Below are 15,480 nucleotides of genomic sequence, written 5' to 3'. Positions count from 1 at the left end.
AGAGTTAAAGTAGAACTTAAAACGTTCCCTTACCCCTCTCAACACCTACTGTATGCTGACTGATCTGAGTGAGAAAGATGTACTGTATTTTCTGGCGTATAGGACTACTTTTGAACCTCAAACAAATCTCCCAAAAATGGTGGGTCGTCTTATACGCCGAGTATAATATCTCCAAGGTAACCTAAGTATTACCGGTAAACGTAATCTCTCAAGACGCTGGCTGTGTGGAAATCCTGTACCGGTATACCGTATGTACCGTAGCTTCGGCTACATACAGTGCACCGCGCTGAGCCAATCAGGGAGAGCAATGTATTCTATTATTGTGTGTATTGGTGTAGGTAAAAGATGTATTTCATGTAAAAATGTCATCTGTCATTGTTTAAAAAAAAAAAAAAAAAAACAACATTTTTATCATAAAATATCACTGACTGTTATTTGCTGCATTATCAACTTTCCTTGCTTTCTTGTATATAAACTTCCATCAAGACAGAGCGTGCTCCTAGATCCATGTGAGCAAGCTTTCTGGACTACATGTCCCATCATGCTTTGTGTTAATACAGCTGAGGCAAGGACGAGCAGACTCCCAGCCAGCAGCTGAAGAGGCAGGGCTGATTTAGAGAGCCAGGCAGCCTGTGCGTGCGAACACCGATGGCATTAGGATGCCAATATGTAGTTCTAACTTCTGAGCATGCACGCACAGGTGCCCCCATCAGATCGGTGCTGGGTAGAGGGTACTAAAAAGAAAACAGTGAAAGTGGCTTGAATAAAGACAGAAAACTAACCCACCCAGTGGTGACAGGGTCTCTTTGAATCTTGAATATAGTAAGGAAGAAAGTAATTCCTATTCTTGATTTTATTTAACTGGAATTAAGTTAAAAAAAAAAAAATTCTGCAAAAATGTTGCTCTGCCTTTACTTATACAAAGAATGTAAATTTAGGGTAAATATGCAGTCGCTATTTTTTTTTTCCAGACTCAAAGAACAAAACAGAGCTCGGTTCTAGCACCTGTTATCGACCTTAAAAGAGCCAGCGCTGATGACCGACAAATTGTTGATACTCCACCCCATGTGGCCACTGGACTAAAGGTACCATTAATTGCTATTATTTTGGAATTGTATTGCCCTTGGTAATCCCAGCAAGTTGAATGCACATATATAAGGAAATATCACAGTGATATTTCCTTATATATGGACAATATATGAGATCATTTTATTTGATTAGCGCCACATTTCTATTACATTTTATGGGATCCTAATTTATTCGGGACTTGTGTTGGCTGCTTTTCGCCCTGATTTATTTTATGCAAATTGTGGTTTTAGCGCAGTAATATTGTGATTTAAGTTGAATGCATAACCAGTCCTCCACATCCAAAAAAGTAATCCTTTCAGTAGCGTGTTTGTATAAGAGAGAAATACTCTGATAGCACAGTAACCTTTTTTTTTTTTTTTGTCCTCCAATTACAATAAAATTAAAGCCGGCAGATCATAATTTTCCTTAAATTCGCTGTCGCATTGAACAATCCAACAACGTGTGATGCCAGTTCCCAAAGCTCTATCTAATGCATTTCTGGATGTTATTCACAGCCCTAGTAGCAGCAAAGAATATTTTGCTAAAAGCTTACTGCATACATGATATGCACAGGAAACCGAGTAACCAAGGCACTGGGTTAAAACAACGTAACCAAATATATTTACAAACACATATCCAAGCTTGCATCTCTGAGGTAGGGGGTGAAACTTTCCACAAAAGCTCAGGCCAGAAGATCAGTGAGCCAGGTGATGGAGATCCTGACCCGCCAAAATGTATACCACAAGTGGCGTCTGAACTGCTTCTCTCTGAAGCCTTGTACACACAGGCTGAATGTAGAGCGGCATCGGCCCGTAAAATGGAAACCGGCCGGCTGGGTTGAACGAAAAAATAAACTAATAGTGTGTACCAGGCTTTACACTCTCTGCTACAAGCCCATGCCAGGATGTGGGCAGGCACACCATCATCCCCTGATCTGCTGGCCTGAGCTGTTGTAGAATAAAAGTTTTGCCCCCCACCTCCAAAGCTTTCCCTTGCCTATATGTAAGTTTGAATATGTGTTTGTAAATAAATTTGGTTGCCAAATTTTACGGTCTGATGCTGCTCTACATAAATTAGGTTCTAAGCCAGTGCATTGGGTACTCTGTTTCCTCTGCATGAAACTTAGATCCCTCTCAGATCTGATGACTGCCTAAAGCTGCAGATTATAGCTAGTCCTAAATGACCTGGTTTTGGACTCGCCATTTATCCTGCTCTGTAGGTTTGCCTTTGTGAGCCTTGCTGTGATTACTAAATTAGCTGTGGATCTCCCCACCGCCCCTTCGCTGCCTTTTCCCATTGAACTTTTTTCTTTGGACTTTGTAACATACCATCCTCAGCAATTGGTAGGGGTGCTTGGTTTGTGTGCCACTGTGCACACACATATATACACTGCTCAGAAAAATTTAAGGAATGCATTTTTTACTCAGTGTATAGCATCAAGTCAATTAAACTCTTGGGATATTAATCTGTTCAGTTAAGTAGCAGAGGGTTTTATTTAGCAGTTTTGGTGTTAATGAAATTAACAGGTGCACTAGAGTGGCAGCAACACAACCTCCACAACAGGAATGGATTTACAGGTGGAGGCCACTGACATTTTATTACCCTGCTCATCTTTTTCTGACTGATAATCACTAGTTTTACATTTGGCTAGAGTCAGTGTCACTACTGGTAGCATGATTGCCAGAAGGTCTGCTGTGCCATTGCCAGAAGGTCTGCTGTGTCTTCCAGCAGAGTATCGAGCATGGGGGAGATTCCAGGAGACAGGCAGTTACTCTAGGAGAGCTTTACAGGGCCGTAGAAGGTCCTTAACCCATCAGCAGGACCGGTATCTGCTCCTTTATGCAAAGAGGAACAGGATGAGCACTGCCAGAGCCCTATAAAATGATCTCCAGCAGGTCACTAGTGTAAATGTCTCTGACCAAACAATCAGCAACAAACTCATGAAGGGGAGCCGGGGGGACCAACATCCTCTAGTGGGCTCTGTACTCACTCCGTGGAACTGTGGAGCTAGATTGGCATTTGCCATTGAACACCAGAATTGGCAGGTCCGCCACTGGCGCCCTGTGCTTTTCACAGATGAGATCAGGTTCACCCTGAGCACGTGACAGACGTGAAAGGGTCTGGAGAAGCCATGGAGAGCGTTATGCTGCCTGTAACCTCATTCAGCATAACCGGTTTTGTGGTGGCTCATTGATGGTCTTGGGAGACATATCCATGGAGGGACACATGGACCTCTACAGGCTAGACAATGGCACCCTGACTGCCATTTAGTATCTGGATGGAATCCTTGGACCCATTGTCAGACCCTACCACTGGTGCAGTGGGTCCTGGGTTCCTCCTGGTGCATTACAATGCCCTGCTTCATGTGGTGAGAGTATGCAGCCAGTTCCTGGAGGAGGAAGAAATTGATACCATTCAATGGCCCCCACACTCTCCTGACCTGAATCCAAAAAAACACCTCTGGGACATTGTTTCGGTCCATCTGACACCGCCAGGTTGCACCTCTGTCTGTTCAGGAGCTTAGTGATGCCCTGGTCCAGGTCTGGGAGGAAATACCCCAGGACACCATTCTCTGTCTCATTAGGAGCATGCCCCAACTTTGTCAGGCATGCATACAAGCACGTGGGGGCCATACAAAATACTGAGTACCATTTTTGAGTTGCTGCAATGAAATTTCAGCAGAATGGGCTAGCCTACTGCATCATTTTTTCACTTTGATATTCCGGGTGTCTTTGAATTCAACGCTCTGTAGGTTGATCATTTTCATTTCTATCAAACAAAGTGGCATCCTTTCCTTCCTAACACATTACCCAGTCCATATCAGTATAGATCTCCAGCATGATATTTTTCCCTATTGAGATCTGATGTTTTTTTTAAAGTGTTCCTTTTAATTTTTTTGAGCAGTGTATAATTATTTGTTGCATACATATGTGTCTAATAGGCAAGTGTATGGCACACTGCACTTTGTACAGATTTGCAGTTATAAATGCAAATCCAAAGGTATGTGTGCATAGTTTCTATAATAATGAATTGTTTTTGCTTACATGTATACATTTTATGCTTTGTTTTTGTAGGAACCTGTTCCAAGTGGATTTTCTACTGGGGATGTGTTGGTTCCATTGGCCGATGAGTATGATCCTATGTACCCTAATGAATTTGAAAAAGTGGTTAAACGACAGAGAGAGGAGAGACAGCGGCAACGTGAAATAGAAAGGCAAAAAGAAATCGAGGAGCGGGAAAAGTAAGCACCTTTATACTTCTTTATACTAAACAATGCCTAAGCCCCGCCTGACTCTGCAGCTTAGACAGGAAGCAAAGAGGTCCTGCTGCTTTTAGGGTTCATTATTCCCAAGTAGGGCAAGTTTTACTGTACTGAGCAAAATAGCACTGAACATTTAGTTTTGGGTCACACATTTTCATGGCAATGTACACCTTGCCTTAGTTGCAATGCAATCAGAGGGGCATGTAAGCTAAAGCTAGCTGTCCAATAGATGGCTATCGCTTAATTAGGAATACACAATGGCATAACTGAAGGAAATATATCTCTTTTGCGTATTGTCCTTTTCCCTGTAATATTAAACACTCCAGCAAGTAATATACCTATTTGTACTTTTGTATTTTTTATTGCCTGTTTAGCAAGTAGCCTCTTGCTAAGTAGTGCAGAATATATGTGGGTGCTATAAAAATAAAACTGATAATGAGCAAGTCTAAAAAAGTAAACATTTTTTATTTTATGTATTGATGGGTTTTTTTTTTATGTAGATAAGTGACATGCTTTCTTCAGCATGTACTATAAAATATCTAACAAAAGAAACTGCTGGATTGCACAGCTCAGTAAAATAGTAAAAAAAATAAAAAAAATAAATAAAAAATGATCTAAGCTGCTTGCTTATGAGAGGGATTCATTTTAATACCAGTAATCTTTGCATGTGCAGTTTGCTTGTGCGTGCTTAAGCCAGCTGATTGAGCAGCAAGGTCAATTTATTTCCTGCTGGTAGGAGTGCTCAGCTTACACACCATCAACCAACTAAATAGGGATGAAGTCATTCTGTATTGTTTTAATGTTGTTTTAAGGTTATTTATTTAAAGCAGTGTGAATAAAACTTCACTCCTTTCTTAAAGAAACTGTCATTTTGCCTATGCGAACAATCAAAAGCTCGGCGCTTCCAGGTATGGGGGAGCATGTGACCAAGATGCAGTGCCCATTAATGAGCAGCCAGTCACCAGATCCGTACACTTTTACCTAAGGATGTCCTTAGCTCTGTGTAAGCTGCATCACGATCAGAGACTGAGCTATTTTAGGGTTAAGCTATTGAACAAATTGATTGGCAGGGAAGGTACAGTGCATTCATAAAGTATTCAGACCACCTTCACTTTTTTCAATTTTGTTATGTTGCAGCTTGATACTGCAGTTGCTTAAATTATTATTTTTTTCTCTCAATCTACTGTCAGTACCCCATAATGACAAAGTTAAAACAGAATTTTAGAATAAAAAAGAGAAAGGATAAAGGTGCGCGCGCTGCTATGGTCAACTTAAAACACAACCTCAAATAGGAATTGCAGCTCCCACCAATTCAGGCACTCATAAACTTTTAAAATAAATGAAGTAAAACAAAGTGGTGCGCTATTCCTGTGTGCTAATTCAATGAATAAAACATCTGTGCAAACATGACATAAATTAATCAATAACATGTGAAATAAATAACTAAACTATTATTATAACCGTGAAAAATTATATTTCAGGTGTATAAAAAATGTCCGATAATAAATAAGTTCATTTAAGAAAAAAGGTGAGCGAAAAAAGGTTTTTAAGCTGTGTAAATAGGCGATGTTAAATTCTTCCACCAATACATCCAATTGCAATGCGCGCTCACCTGCAGAACACTAAATTAGCACCTGAAACAGATCCTTCAATTCGCTAACCGATGATAGTGGGATGTTACTAACTTCCCCTCACACCACCAGCTCCCAAATGTATATAAAAATAGAACACACACAGTGCAATAATGCCACAGAAAAAAATGACCGCTATATATAAAATTCGTTTTCTTTTTGTATTATGCATGATTTAAGTAAGACAAGTTATACTTTGCTTCCAATGTGTCTATGCCAATTTTTGTGTTTTTATATTTACATACTTGTGCTCCTATTATTAAGGAGACGTAAGGATCGTCATGAAGCTAGCGGATTTTCTCGTAGACCTGACCCTGAATCTGATGAGGATGAAGAATATGAAAGAGAGAGGCGTAAGAGGAGTAAGTAACTTTTAACCATTGTTCCAACAGAATATGAAAAGATATTTAAAAACTCTTCATTTCATACACATCTCATTTAATTTGCTGTTCATTGGCATGTGTTTGCGAATAATGGATGTGCAGCAACGTAAAACTGTTGGATGCACGTTTCCTTGATTTAATGCAGAACTTTCAGGCAGATATAAAACCCATTTTAATCCAGAGCAGGACATTTTGTCTGGAAATAGAACCCAAAGGCACCACATCCCAATTGTAGAAATAGGAAAGAACCTCAACCAACCATAAATTATGGAGGAGGAGAGAATTGGATTGGGGATTTTTCAGGTGCCAAAAAACCAAAAGGATTTTTATAAAAATACAACATTTTTATTGTTATATATTTAAAATAACACACAAAGAAAAAAGAGAGACATATATTGAACATGTATTATAAAAATCAATTTGTAGGCTGCATATACACTCAGTTCAGAGGCAGATTATATATACTGGTATCACGGAGTATCAATCCCTAATTTTGCTACTCCGTGATACCAGTATATATAATCTGCCTCTGAACTGAGTGTATATGCAGCATACAAATTTATTTTAATAATGTATGTGCAATATATGTCTTTCTCTTTTCTTTTTGTGTTATTTTAAATATAACAATAGAAATGTTGTATTTTTATAAAAATCCTTTTGGTTTTTTGGCACCTGAAAAAATCCCCAATCCAATTCTCTCCTCCTCCATAATTTTATGGTTGGTTGAGGTTCTTTCCCATCCAGGTATGCACCCATTTAAAATCCCCAAATGTACTTTTATGAATTAGTTGAATATGTCTTTTTTATATCTGTATTCCCTGTACAGGGGAGCTCAGGACTCAACTGTAAGCCAATTGGCATTTGCTGAATGGAGGAGAGAGCAAAGAAATCACCTCATAGGTGTGGTGCTGCTCCTACAATACCATTTGCAGCCCCCCCGACAGTGTAGAAATATACAATTATAGTAGTCGCACTGTACAGTACCCTCCATATTATAAAAGGAAAGTGGAAGACTTTTTTTACAAGGGTAAAATTGTATTTGTTTTTTTTTTAAGTGGAATTAAAGAATAAATCTACCCTAAAACTAAAAATAGATCCAACACGAACCTATCTAGCACTGTAAAGAAGAAATTAGTTTACATATATTTTTTTTAAGCCGATTCGAATCTCTGCAGAGGACACTGCCGACAACAGCTGTAAAATGAATGGTAAGTGACGTCGCCCATAGACTTACCATAAGGCTTCCGTTGTCGACTGAGTCCTCTGCACCCTGACAGCTCAGCGTGGGGTCAGATCGGCTTAAAAAAAGATAAGTATACTGATTTCTTCTTTACAGGGATAGATAGGTTAGTGTTAGATCGTGGAGATCTATAGATGCAGGGATTTTAGTGTTAGGGTGGACTTATCGTTTAGGACAAAAATACATAAAGCACCCAAAATTAAAAAAGAATTCATATAATTTATACCATCATTACAGGTAATTACCCCCTACAGAAACAGTTTTTTTCTATAGTGAATCGCTATAGTTTATCCTTTTAAACCACTCAGTGGTGGTACACAGAAGTTAAAACTTTTTGGCGTGTAAATGTTTGAACACACACCCCTTTGAACTATTTATTAAGTCCCATGCCTATAGTTCTGCCTTAACCCCCGTACACATGGGTTGAATGCTGGGAGACATTGGGCGGTTCAGTAAAACCGGGCCAACATTCGGCCTGTGTGTATGCCACCCTGTCTAACAGAAGCCAGAAAACCAGCTGCCAACCGATGCCCAATCAGCGCTCTCAGCCAGTGGCTGATCGAAGCGTTCTGGCTGGAGGGGTAGATAGCGCCCCTATCAGAACACAACAGCTTAGCAAGGGAGATCGCAATACTAACATCAGATTGTTAGTACAGTGACTCCGACCGGAGCTGACAGTTTACTTAGTGTTATAAGAAAAACGAAATATATATGTAATAATGCACTAGGCAATACTATGTAAAATTTCTGTAGCGCAGGGATAGTGGTATCCTCCACCCACCTCCAAACAAAAAATAGAAATAGAATAAATACTCTGATGTTTAGAGTATGATAGACTGCACCATAAACACCTGATTGGTATGCACACTCAACCCACACTCATAAAATCATGATGAATAAATGAATATATCATCGAAATACAGTCCATCAAAAGTCCATAATATGCAAAAAACACGCTCCTCAGCAGGATGTAGTAAATAGTGATAATTGAAGGGGTCACCGTCACTCTCCACCACCATTGTGTCGGGATAGAAGAATTGGACTCTCACCATGCCTACCCACTCTCATGGATTAGGCACAACCAACATGACATCAGTATAATAATCCTTAGACTCAGATCGCCCCCTCTTTTATCCAGCGGTACTTTCCTCTCATGTGTATATATAAAGACAGGAGAAAGAACCGCCACTGCTCAGTTCTGCTCCCCCCGGATAGATTATCATGTCCGCATGGCTGATCAGCTATGCGGACACCTCACCAGGACGCACATGACCTGGGATGCCCTGAGTCACAGTGTACCCCCTGGCCGTTAGCACCCCCACCCCGGGTGGAGAGGTAGTCTGTTCAGAGTGGCGCCAACCTGGTGCTGTGGTATGGCGAGTAAGTGTCCCCCCATTTCTCTGGCGGTCCTGGGGTGGACGTGGGCCCCATCCCTGGGAAAGTCGGACCCTCGGTTCCCCTGGCCTCTTGGTGATACCAGGCCCCCCTTAGGCATGTCTGTTTTTTTTTTTTTTGCAACTTTTCTTAAAGTGACACTGCTTTTTTGTATTAAGTGATTATGGAGTCCCAGAACCAAATCTCACCTACAGACCCCCCTCACAGACCGGTTTGCGGGACCCTCCGGTTCGCAGCCCCTGTCTGCTTTTACAGCAGTTTTTGAAAACCTGGTGTCAAAAGTGGATTTCGTTTTAAAAAAAAAATGCCACTAGTAGAAAGAGCCCTATGCCTTCCCCTGCCTCTCTAGTATCCTCAGATTCTGAGGTGGATGTGGCCGCCGCGGACGCATACTATCCTGGTGGAGATGTGTCTTCGCATTCTGACGGTGAGAAGGATATATCCTCGTCAGCTGCCGTGCGGGAAAGCGCGCTGGTGGAGGCACTTATTGTGTCTGTGCGGGAAACCTTAAAAATGGCGGATGATTCTACAGCGTCAGGGACAAAGGTGTCTTTTGGCACCCGCAAATCCCAGAAGTCATGCAAGGTTTTTCCCTGCTCTGAACTTTTTGACAACATTGTCAATGAACAGTGGGGGCTCATCAAACAAATGGTGGTGGTGCCCAAGCGTTTTAAAAGGCACTACCCCTTCGTGGATGCAGTTTCCACTAGGTGGACTGTGCCACCAAAGACTAACAAAGTCTACTGTGGTCCCGGTGGAAGAGTATTTACAGGCCCCGTGGATAGACGGATTGAGTCTCTGTCCCGCCATTTGCATGTGTTAGGGGGCTCAATACTTAAACCGGTCTTTGTGATCACTCTGGTGTCACAGATCATCACAGAATGGACGAAGTTGCTGAAAGGTGACTTGGAAACGGAGCAGCTCTCACCGGGCCTGATAGAGCTAACGGACCAAATGGTCCAAGCCCTTCTGTGTATATGTGATGCGTCGCTGGATGCAGCTCCACTGGTAGCCAGAGTGTCTGCGGTGGGCATTGCTATTAGACGCATGGTGTGGCTAAAAAGCTGGTCTGCGGACCAGGCTTCCAAAAAGGCTCTTTCTGACCTTCCCTTTATGGGGAACAGGTTGTTTTGATCAACTTATCCAGGGAGGATCCAAGGCCTTATGGGTGGGAAGAGTACTCTTCTACCCCAATCCACCAAGGGCAAGGCACCACGTAATAGACGGGGGCCTTCATTTACTGCTCATAGGCGGTCCTTTTCGTACCTCCGGGTCGCAGGAGAAAGGAGCTAAGCCATTCAGGTCTTCTGGGGGTTCCAAGAAGACATGGTCGGGTAAGCTGATAACAGGCCAATCTGGATCTGTGGACAAATCCTCGTCTGCATGAAGGGGCGCCCTCACCCGTTTCTGGGGTGGGGGGGGGGGAACGTCTTCGCTTCTTTCTGGAACCATGAACTTCTTCGGGTTACAAGATCGAATTCCGGTCTCGACCGTCGTACAGGTTCTTCCCATCCAATCTACGCCCGTCTCCAGACCGGTTAAAGGATCTACGAGAGGCTTTACAAGATCTGCTGTCGCAAGGGGTGATTGTGCCGGTTTCTTCTCGGTAACGCTTTTGGGGGTTCTATTCAAACCTGTTCACTGTGACCAGGAAAGAAGGCAAAGTACGTCCAATCCTGGACCTCAAGGCTCTGAGTCCATTCGCATGGTAGTGACGTGTCTACACCAAGGAGACTTTTTGACCTCCACTAGATATCAAGGATGCATAGCTACACATCCCTATTTACACTGGACACCAGTGTTTACTTCGCTTCGCTTAAGGAGAAGAGCATTAACAATTTGTGGCATTACCCTTTTGGTCTCGCCTCCGCTCCCAGGGTCTTCACTAGGGATGTAACGATATTGCCGCTATCGCAGTGGTTCACATGGCCCGATATCGTCGTGATGGGTGCACGGTCTGGCCGCCGTCTGTGTCTCGTCGGCTCCTGTCTGTCACTCACCTCTATGCTGCAGTGCTTACTGGCCGAGCCGAGGCGAGCGGCTGCCAGTTGGTTTGGAGCAGTGTGGGTGGGCGGGCTAGTGGGGCGGAGGCGGAGCCAGCACAGGAGAGCGGCGGACTCGGCGGAGCAGAGCCATGCTTCCAGGCAGGCACCAGGGCAAACCAGTGACACCGGACCGCCGGTGAGTAATGTGTAAACAGGGCCGCCATCAGGGGGGTACAGGCAGTGTGTAAGGGGCCTGAGCTTTCCCCCCCCCCCCCCCGCGCTCGCATGGTGCCGGGGGGGTTGCTGTTTTGGTGTTGTGTTGGCAGGGTTTGTGGGAGAGACTGAGAGAGAGCCGCCGTGATAGTGATACATGTCACCAGCTTTCCCCCGTGTGGCACCTGCAAGTGAGATGAAAGCATCTTTCACCAGTCCAGCTCGCCTACAAGTTACAACACTGCTCCCCACAAGTAAAACCTGGACACTTGCTCCGCTCCATTTAGTTCCCTGCTGAGGCAGAGCCTGCTTTTCAAAGATAGTTAAGTATTATCTGATTGGGCAGCACTCGGGCATGGGGGTGTAGTCAGTTGCTTAATGGGGGAAGTGGCCCCAGCCTTGCAGGTGCATGAAGTAGAATCAAGATAGCAGTGTGGAGGGAAGTCACTGACAGAGTTATGGGTGTGCAGCAAGGTGCTGCTGCTGTGCTGCCTGTACTTTTGATTGGACTCCTCTAATGGGACACGGACACCAGACAAGCTGCCATAATGGAGTTGCATTGTGAAAATGGCTGGGGTTGATTCTGGGTGGAGAAAAGATCCCCACCCAGAATTATCCCCAGCCATTTTCACAATGAAACTCCATCATCCTCATCCAGGCCAGATTCTTCCTTCCCTTTGCACAATGTATTCCAATTCCTGCCCAGAATCTATCCCTCTCCAGGAATTTTTGGACGGGGATGAGGATACAATGTGGAAAGGGATGGATGAATCTGGCCTGGGTGGGGAGCAAGATGATGGAGTAGCATTGTGAAAATGGATGAGGATGATTCTGAGTTGGGATGAGAGTTACATAGTGAAGAGGCTCTCCACAATGTAACTCTCATCTCCACTCAGAATCATCCTCATCCATTTTCACAATGCGGCATGCCACTCCATCATCCTCCTCCTCACCCACTATATCGCAATAAATATCGTACCGTGAGGTCAATATCGAAATCGTATCGTACCGTGAGATTTTGATATCGTTACATCCCTAGTCTTCACCACAGTGTTGGCTCCAGTGTTGGCAATACTGCGACAATGGGGGATTACGGTACTGGGGAACCTGGAAGATCTCCTCTTAAGAGCAGACTCACATTCAGCCCTTTTGGGCGACTTGACAATTACTGTACGGACTCTGCAAGAGTACGGTTGGAACATCAATTTAAAAAAAATCTGCCCTGGTACCATCCTTAAAACTGGATTATCTGGGCCTAACTCTGGACTCCGCTTTGGCGCACGTTTTTCTTCCCCCGGATAATCTGCAAAAGTTGCAGGGGGGCGATTAGTTTGCTGTTAGCCAGTAATCTGTCCTCTGCGAACTTGCATGCGGCCTTGGGTCTGATGGTGTCAACCTTCAAGGCAGTTCCGTTTGTTTAGTTCCACACGAGACCCTTACAAAGGGAGATTCTTGTCAAATTGATCAAAGATCCAAAGTCCTTGGACATTATGAATCGGTTGAGTCACAACACAAGGACTGCTCTGTTATGGTGGCTTCACTTATTAGCACTACGCCAGGGCAGTCGTCCTCCCACTGTATTGGACTGTGGTAACCACAGACGCCAGCCTCCCTGGCTGGGGAGGAGTGCTGAGGAAGCTCTGTGTCCAGGGGTCCTGCACAGCGCAAGAGTCCAGACCTCCAATTAATATTCTGGAACTCGGAGCGATAAAGGTTTGCCTTTATCAAACTGTTGAAATCATTTACAGGGTTGTCCAGTCCGTATTCAATCAGACAATGCCACAGCCGTGGCTTACATCAATCATCAAGGGGGCACCAAGAGTGACTTGGCGGCCTGGGAGGTGGCCGAGATCCTGGAATGGGCGGAAATGTTTGTTCCACCCGTTTCTGCAGTGCACATCCCAGGTGTGGAAAACTGGCAGGTGGATTACCTGAGTTGTCAGTAGTTGGATCGGGGGGAGTGGTCCCTGCATCCGGAGGCGTTTCCCCTCCTGTGTGTCCGGTGGGGGACACCCAATTTTGACCTGTTTGCGTCTCGACTCGACAAGAATGTTCAGAGGTTTGTAGCCAGGTCGAGGGATCCTCTGGCCGACGCCACAGACGCACTGGTGGCTCCTTGGCATCAGTATCGGCTGATCTATGCGTTCCCTCTGCTGAAACTCCTGCCGAGGCTTCTGCGCAGAATAGAGGTGGAAGGGATTCTGGTGGCCCCAGACTGACCTCGCCAGTCTTGGTACGCAGATTGTATAAGGTTGGTCACCGATGCTTCGTGGAGACTTCCTCTCAAGGAAGATTTGCTGTCTCAAGGGCCGATCTTCCATCCTACTTTGAAAGTCCCTGGCTTTAACGGCGTGGCTGTTGAAAGCCAGGTATTGAAGGATAGAGGTATTTTTGATTCTGTGATTCCTACACTGTTGAAGGCCAGAAAGTCTACTTCCAGGAAGATCTATCATCGTACGTGGAAATCGTACATCTCATGGTGTGAATCGCTGAAGTTGCATCCTCGCCTTTTTTCGATGGCTAGGATTTTGACCTTTCTTCAAAAAGGGGTTGAACAGCGGTTTGCTTTGGGCACTATTAAAGGCCAAGTGTCGGCTTTGGCTGTAAATTTCCAATGCCCTTTAACTACGCATGCCTTGATTCGCACTTTTATACAAGGGGTTCGCCATATGGCTCCTCCAAGGCGATCCCCACTACCTCCGTGGGATCTTAATTTGGTATTGTCTGTTCTTCAAAAACCTCCTTTTGAGAACATTAGGGAGATTCCTCTGTTTACACTGTCTCAGAAGGTTGCCATTTTGGTGGCTATAACTTTTGCCCGCAGAGTATCTAATTTGGCTGCGCTATCCTGTTTTTCACCTTATCTGATGGTCCACAGAGATAAAGTGATACTTTGACCTAATCAGTCGTTTCTTCCTAAGGTGGTTTCTGATTTCCATTTGAATGAAGACATTGTGCTGCCTTCACTCTATCCTAAGCCCAAGCATCCCAAGGAAGTTGCTTGCATTCTTTGGATATGGTTCAGGCAATTCGTTTACCTGGTGGCTGCTGAAACTTTCAGGAAATCAGCCTCTTTGTCCTCAACGAAGGGTCTCAAAAGGGATTGGCTGCGTCTGCTGCGACCATAATCCTAGATGGATCAGGCAGACAGTGGTACAGGCTTATTCACTGAAGGGTCATCCTCGGATGCCTCTTTTGGCCGCAAGGTTTTGTAGGCTGCTGTCTAAAAGAGAAAATATTCTCTTTAAAGGCGTATGTTGTTTCTAGGTGAGCTCCAGTTGTTCCTGGTTGAGCTCCATGTTACCTGGTTGGCTAAGTTTAGCCTTTGGGGAATTACGTTCTTTCTATGTGTTTTTTTTTTTTTTTTTTTCCCACCCCTCATGCAAATACTGCTTTGGGACGTTCCAGTGGTTGAGAAGAATATGAAGCTGCGTCTGTCAATGAACGATAGAGAACTGGATTTTTGACTTACCGTAAAATCTTTTTCTCTGAAGTCCATTGACTGATGCAGCACCCGCCCCACTAATTATGATTGGGATGTTTTTTTTTTCTTCTAAACACTGCTTGCAACAAAACTGAAGGCTATAGAAGAGTGTGTGGGTGTATGCCTGCAGGGACTGCCCCCATAGGCGGGGTAAAGTGTTTTTTTTTTTTTTTTTTTTTTTTTTCCTGCCTAGTGTCCTACTTCTGTAGTGGGCAGCATAACCCAATGGTCAAGAAGAATATGGAGCTGCTTCTGTCAATGAGCTTCAGAGAAAAGAACTTTACAGTAAGTCAAAAATCCATTTTTTTACATAATTTTAGGCCAATTTGTTTTCCACTACATATTTTTGGTTAAAAAATCCCAATAAGCGTATATTGATTGGTTTGCGCAAAAGTTATCGCCTCTACAAACTAGGGGAAAGATTTGTCATTTTTATTTATTTTTTTTTTTACTAGTAATGATGGTGATCAGCAATTTTTAGGGGGACTGCGACATTGCGGTGGACAGATTTGACACCTGACTGACATTTCTGACACTTTTGGGGGGACCAGTGACATTACTACAGTAATCAGTGCAAAAAATATGCACTGTTACTGTAATAATGACACTGGCAGGGAAGGGGATAACACCAGGGGTGATCAAAGGGTTAAAAGTGTCACTAGCGGGTGCTTTCTAACTTTGTGGGATGGATTTTTGAAATGAACACAGGGTCCTGTGTTGCTAAATAGGAGGAACACAGGAGCCCTATGTTCATTGCTGACAGAACAGCGGTCTGCTGTGTTTACAACGGCAGACCGCCGTTCTGTCTCCACGGGGAGC

The 15,480-nt window shown here is 43.9% G+C and overlaps 1 protein-coding gene across 1 annotated transcript in view; it reads left to right on the top strand.

Moving 5' to 3' along the window:
* Positions 1 to 15,480, top strand: part of RBM17 (RNA binding motif protein 17) — a 40,506-nt gene that overhangs the window by 3,777 nt on the left and 21,249 nt on the right. The window contains exons 3-5 of the mRNA XM_082254182.1: positions 972 to 1,085; positions 4,143 to 4,309; positions 6,226 to 6,323. Of these exons, the coding sequence (XP_082110308.1) occupies positions 972 to 1,085; positions 4,143 to 4,309; positions 6,226 to 6,323 (379 nt within the window). The remainder of the gene's footprint in view (positions 1 to 971; positions 1,086 to 4,142; positions 4,310 to 6,225; positions 6,324 to 15,480) is intronic.

Source organism: Pelophylax lessonae (assembly GCF_965119305.1).
Source record: "Pelophylax lessonae genome assembly, chromosome: 4".
NCBI lineage: Eukaryota > Metazoa > Chordata > Amphibia > Anura > Ranidae > Pelophylax > Pelophylax lessonae.
Note: the sequence above shows the minus strand (reverse complement) of the source record. Positions and strands in the feature narration are given on the sequence as shown.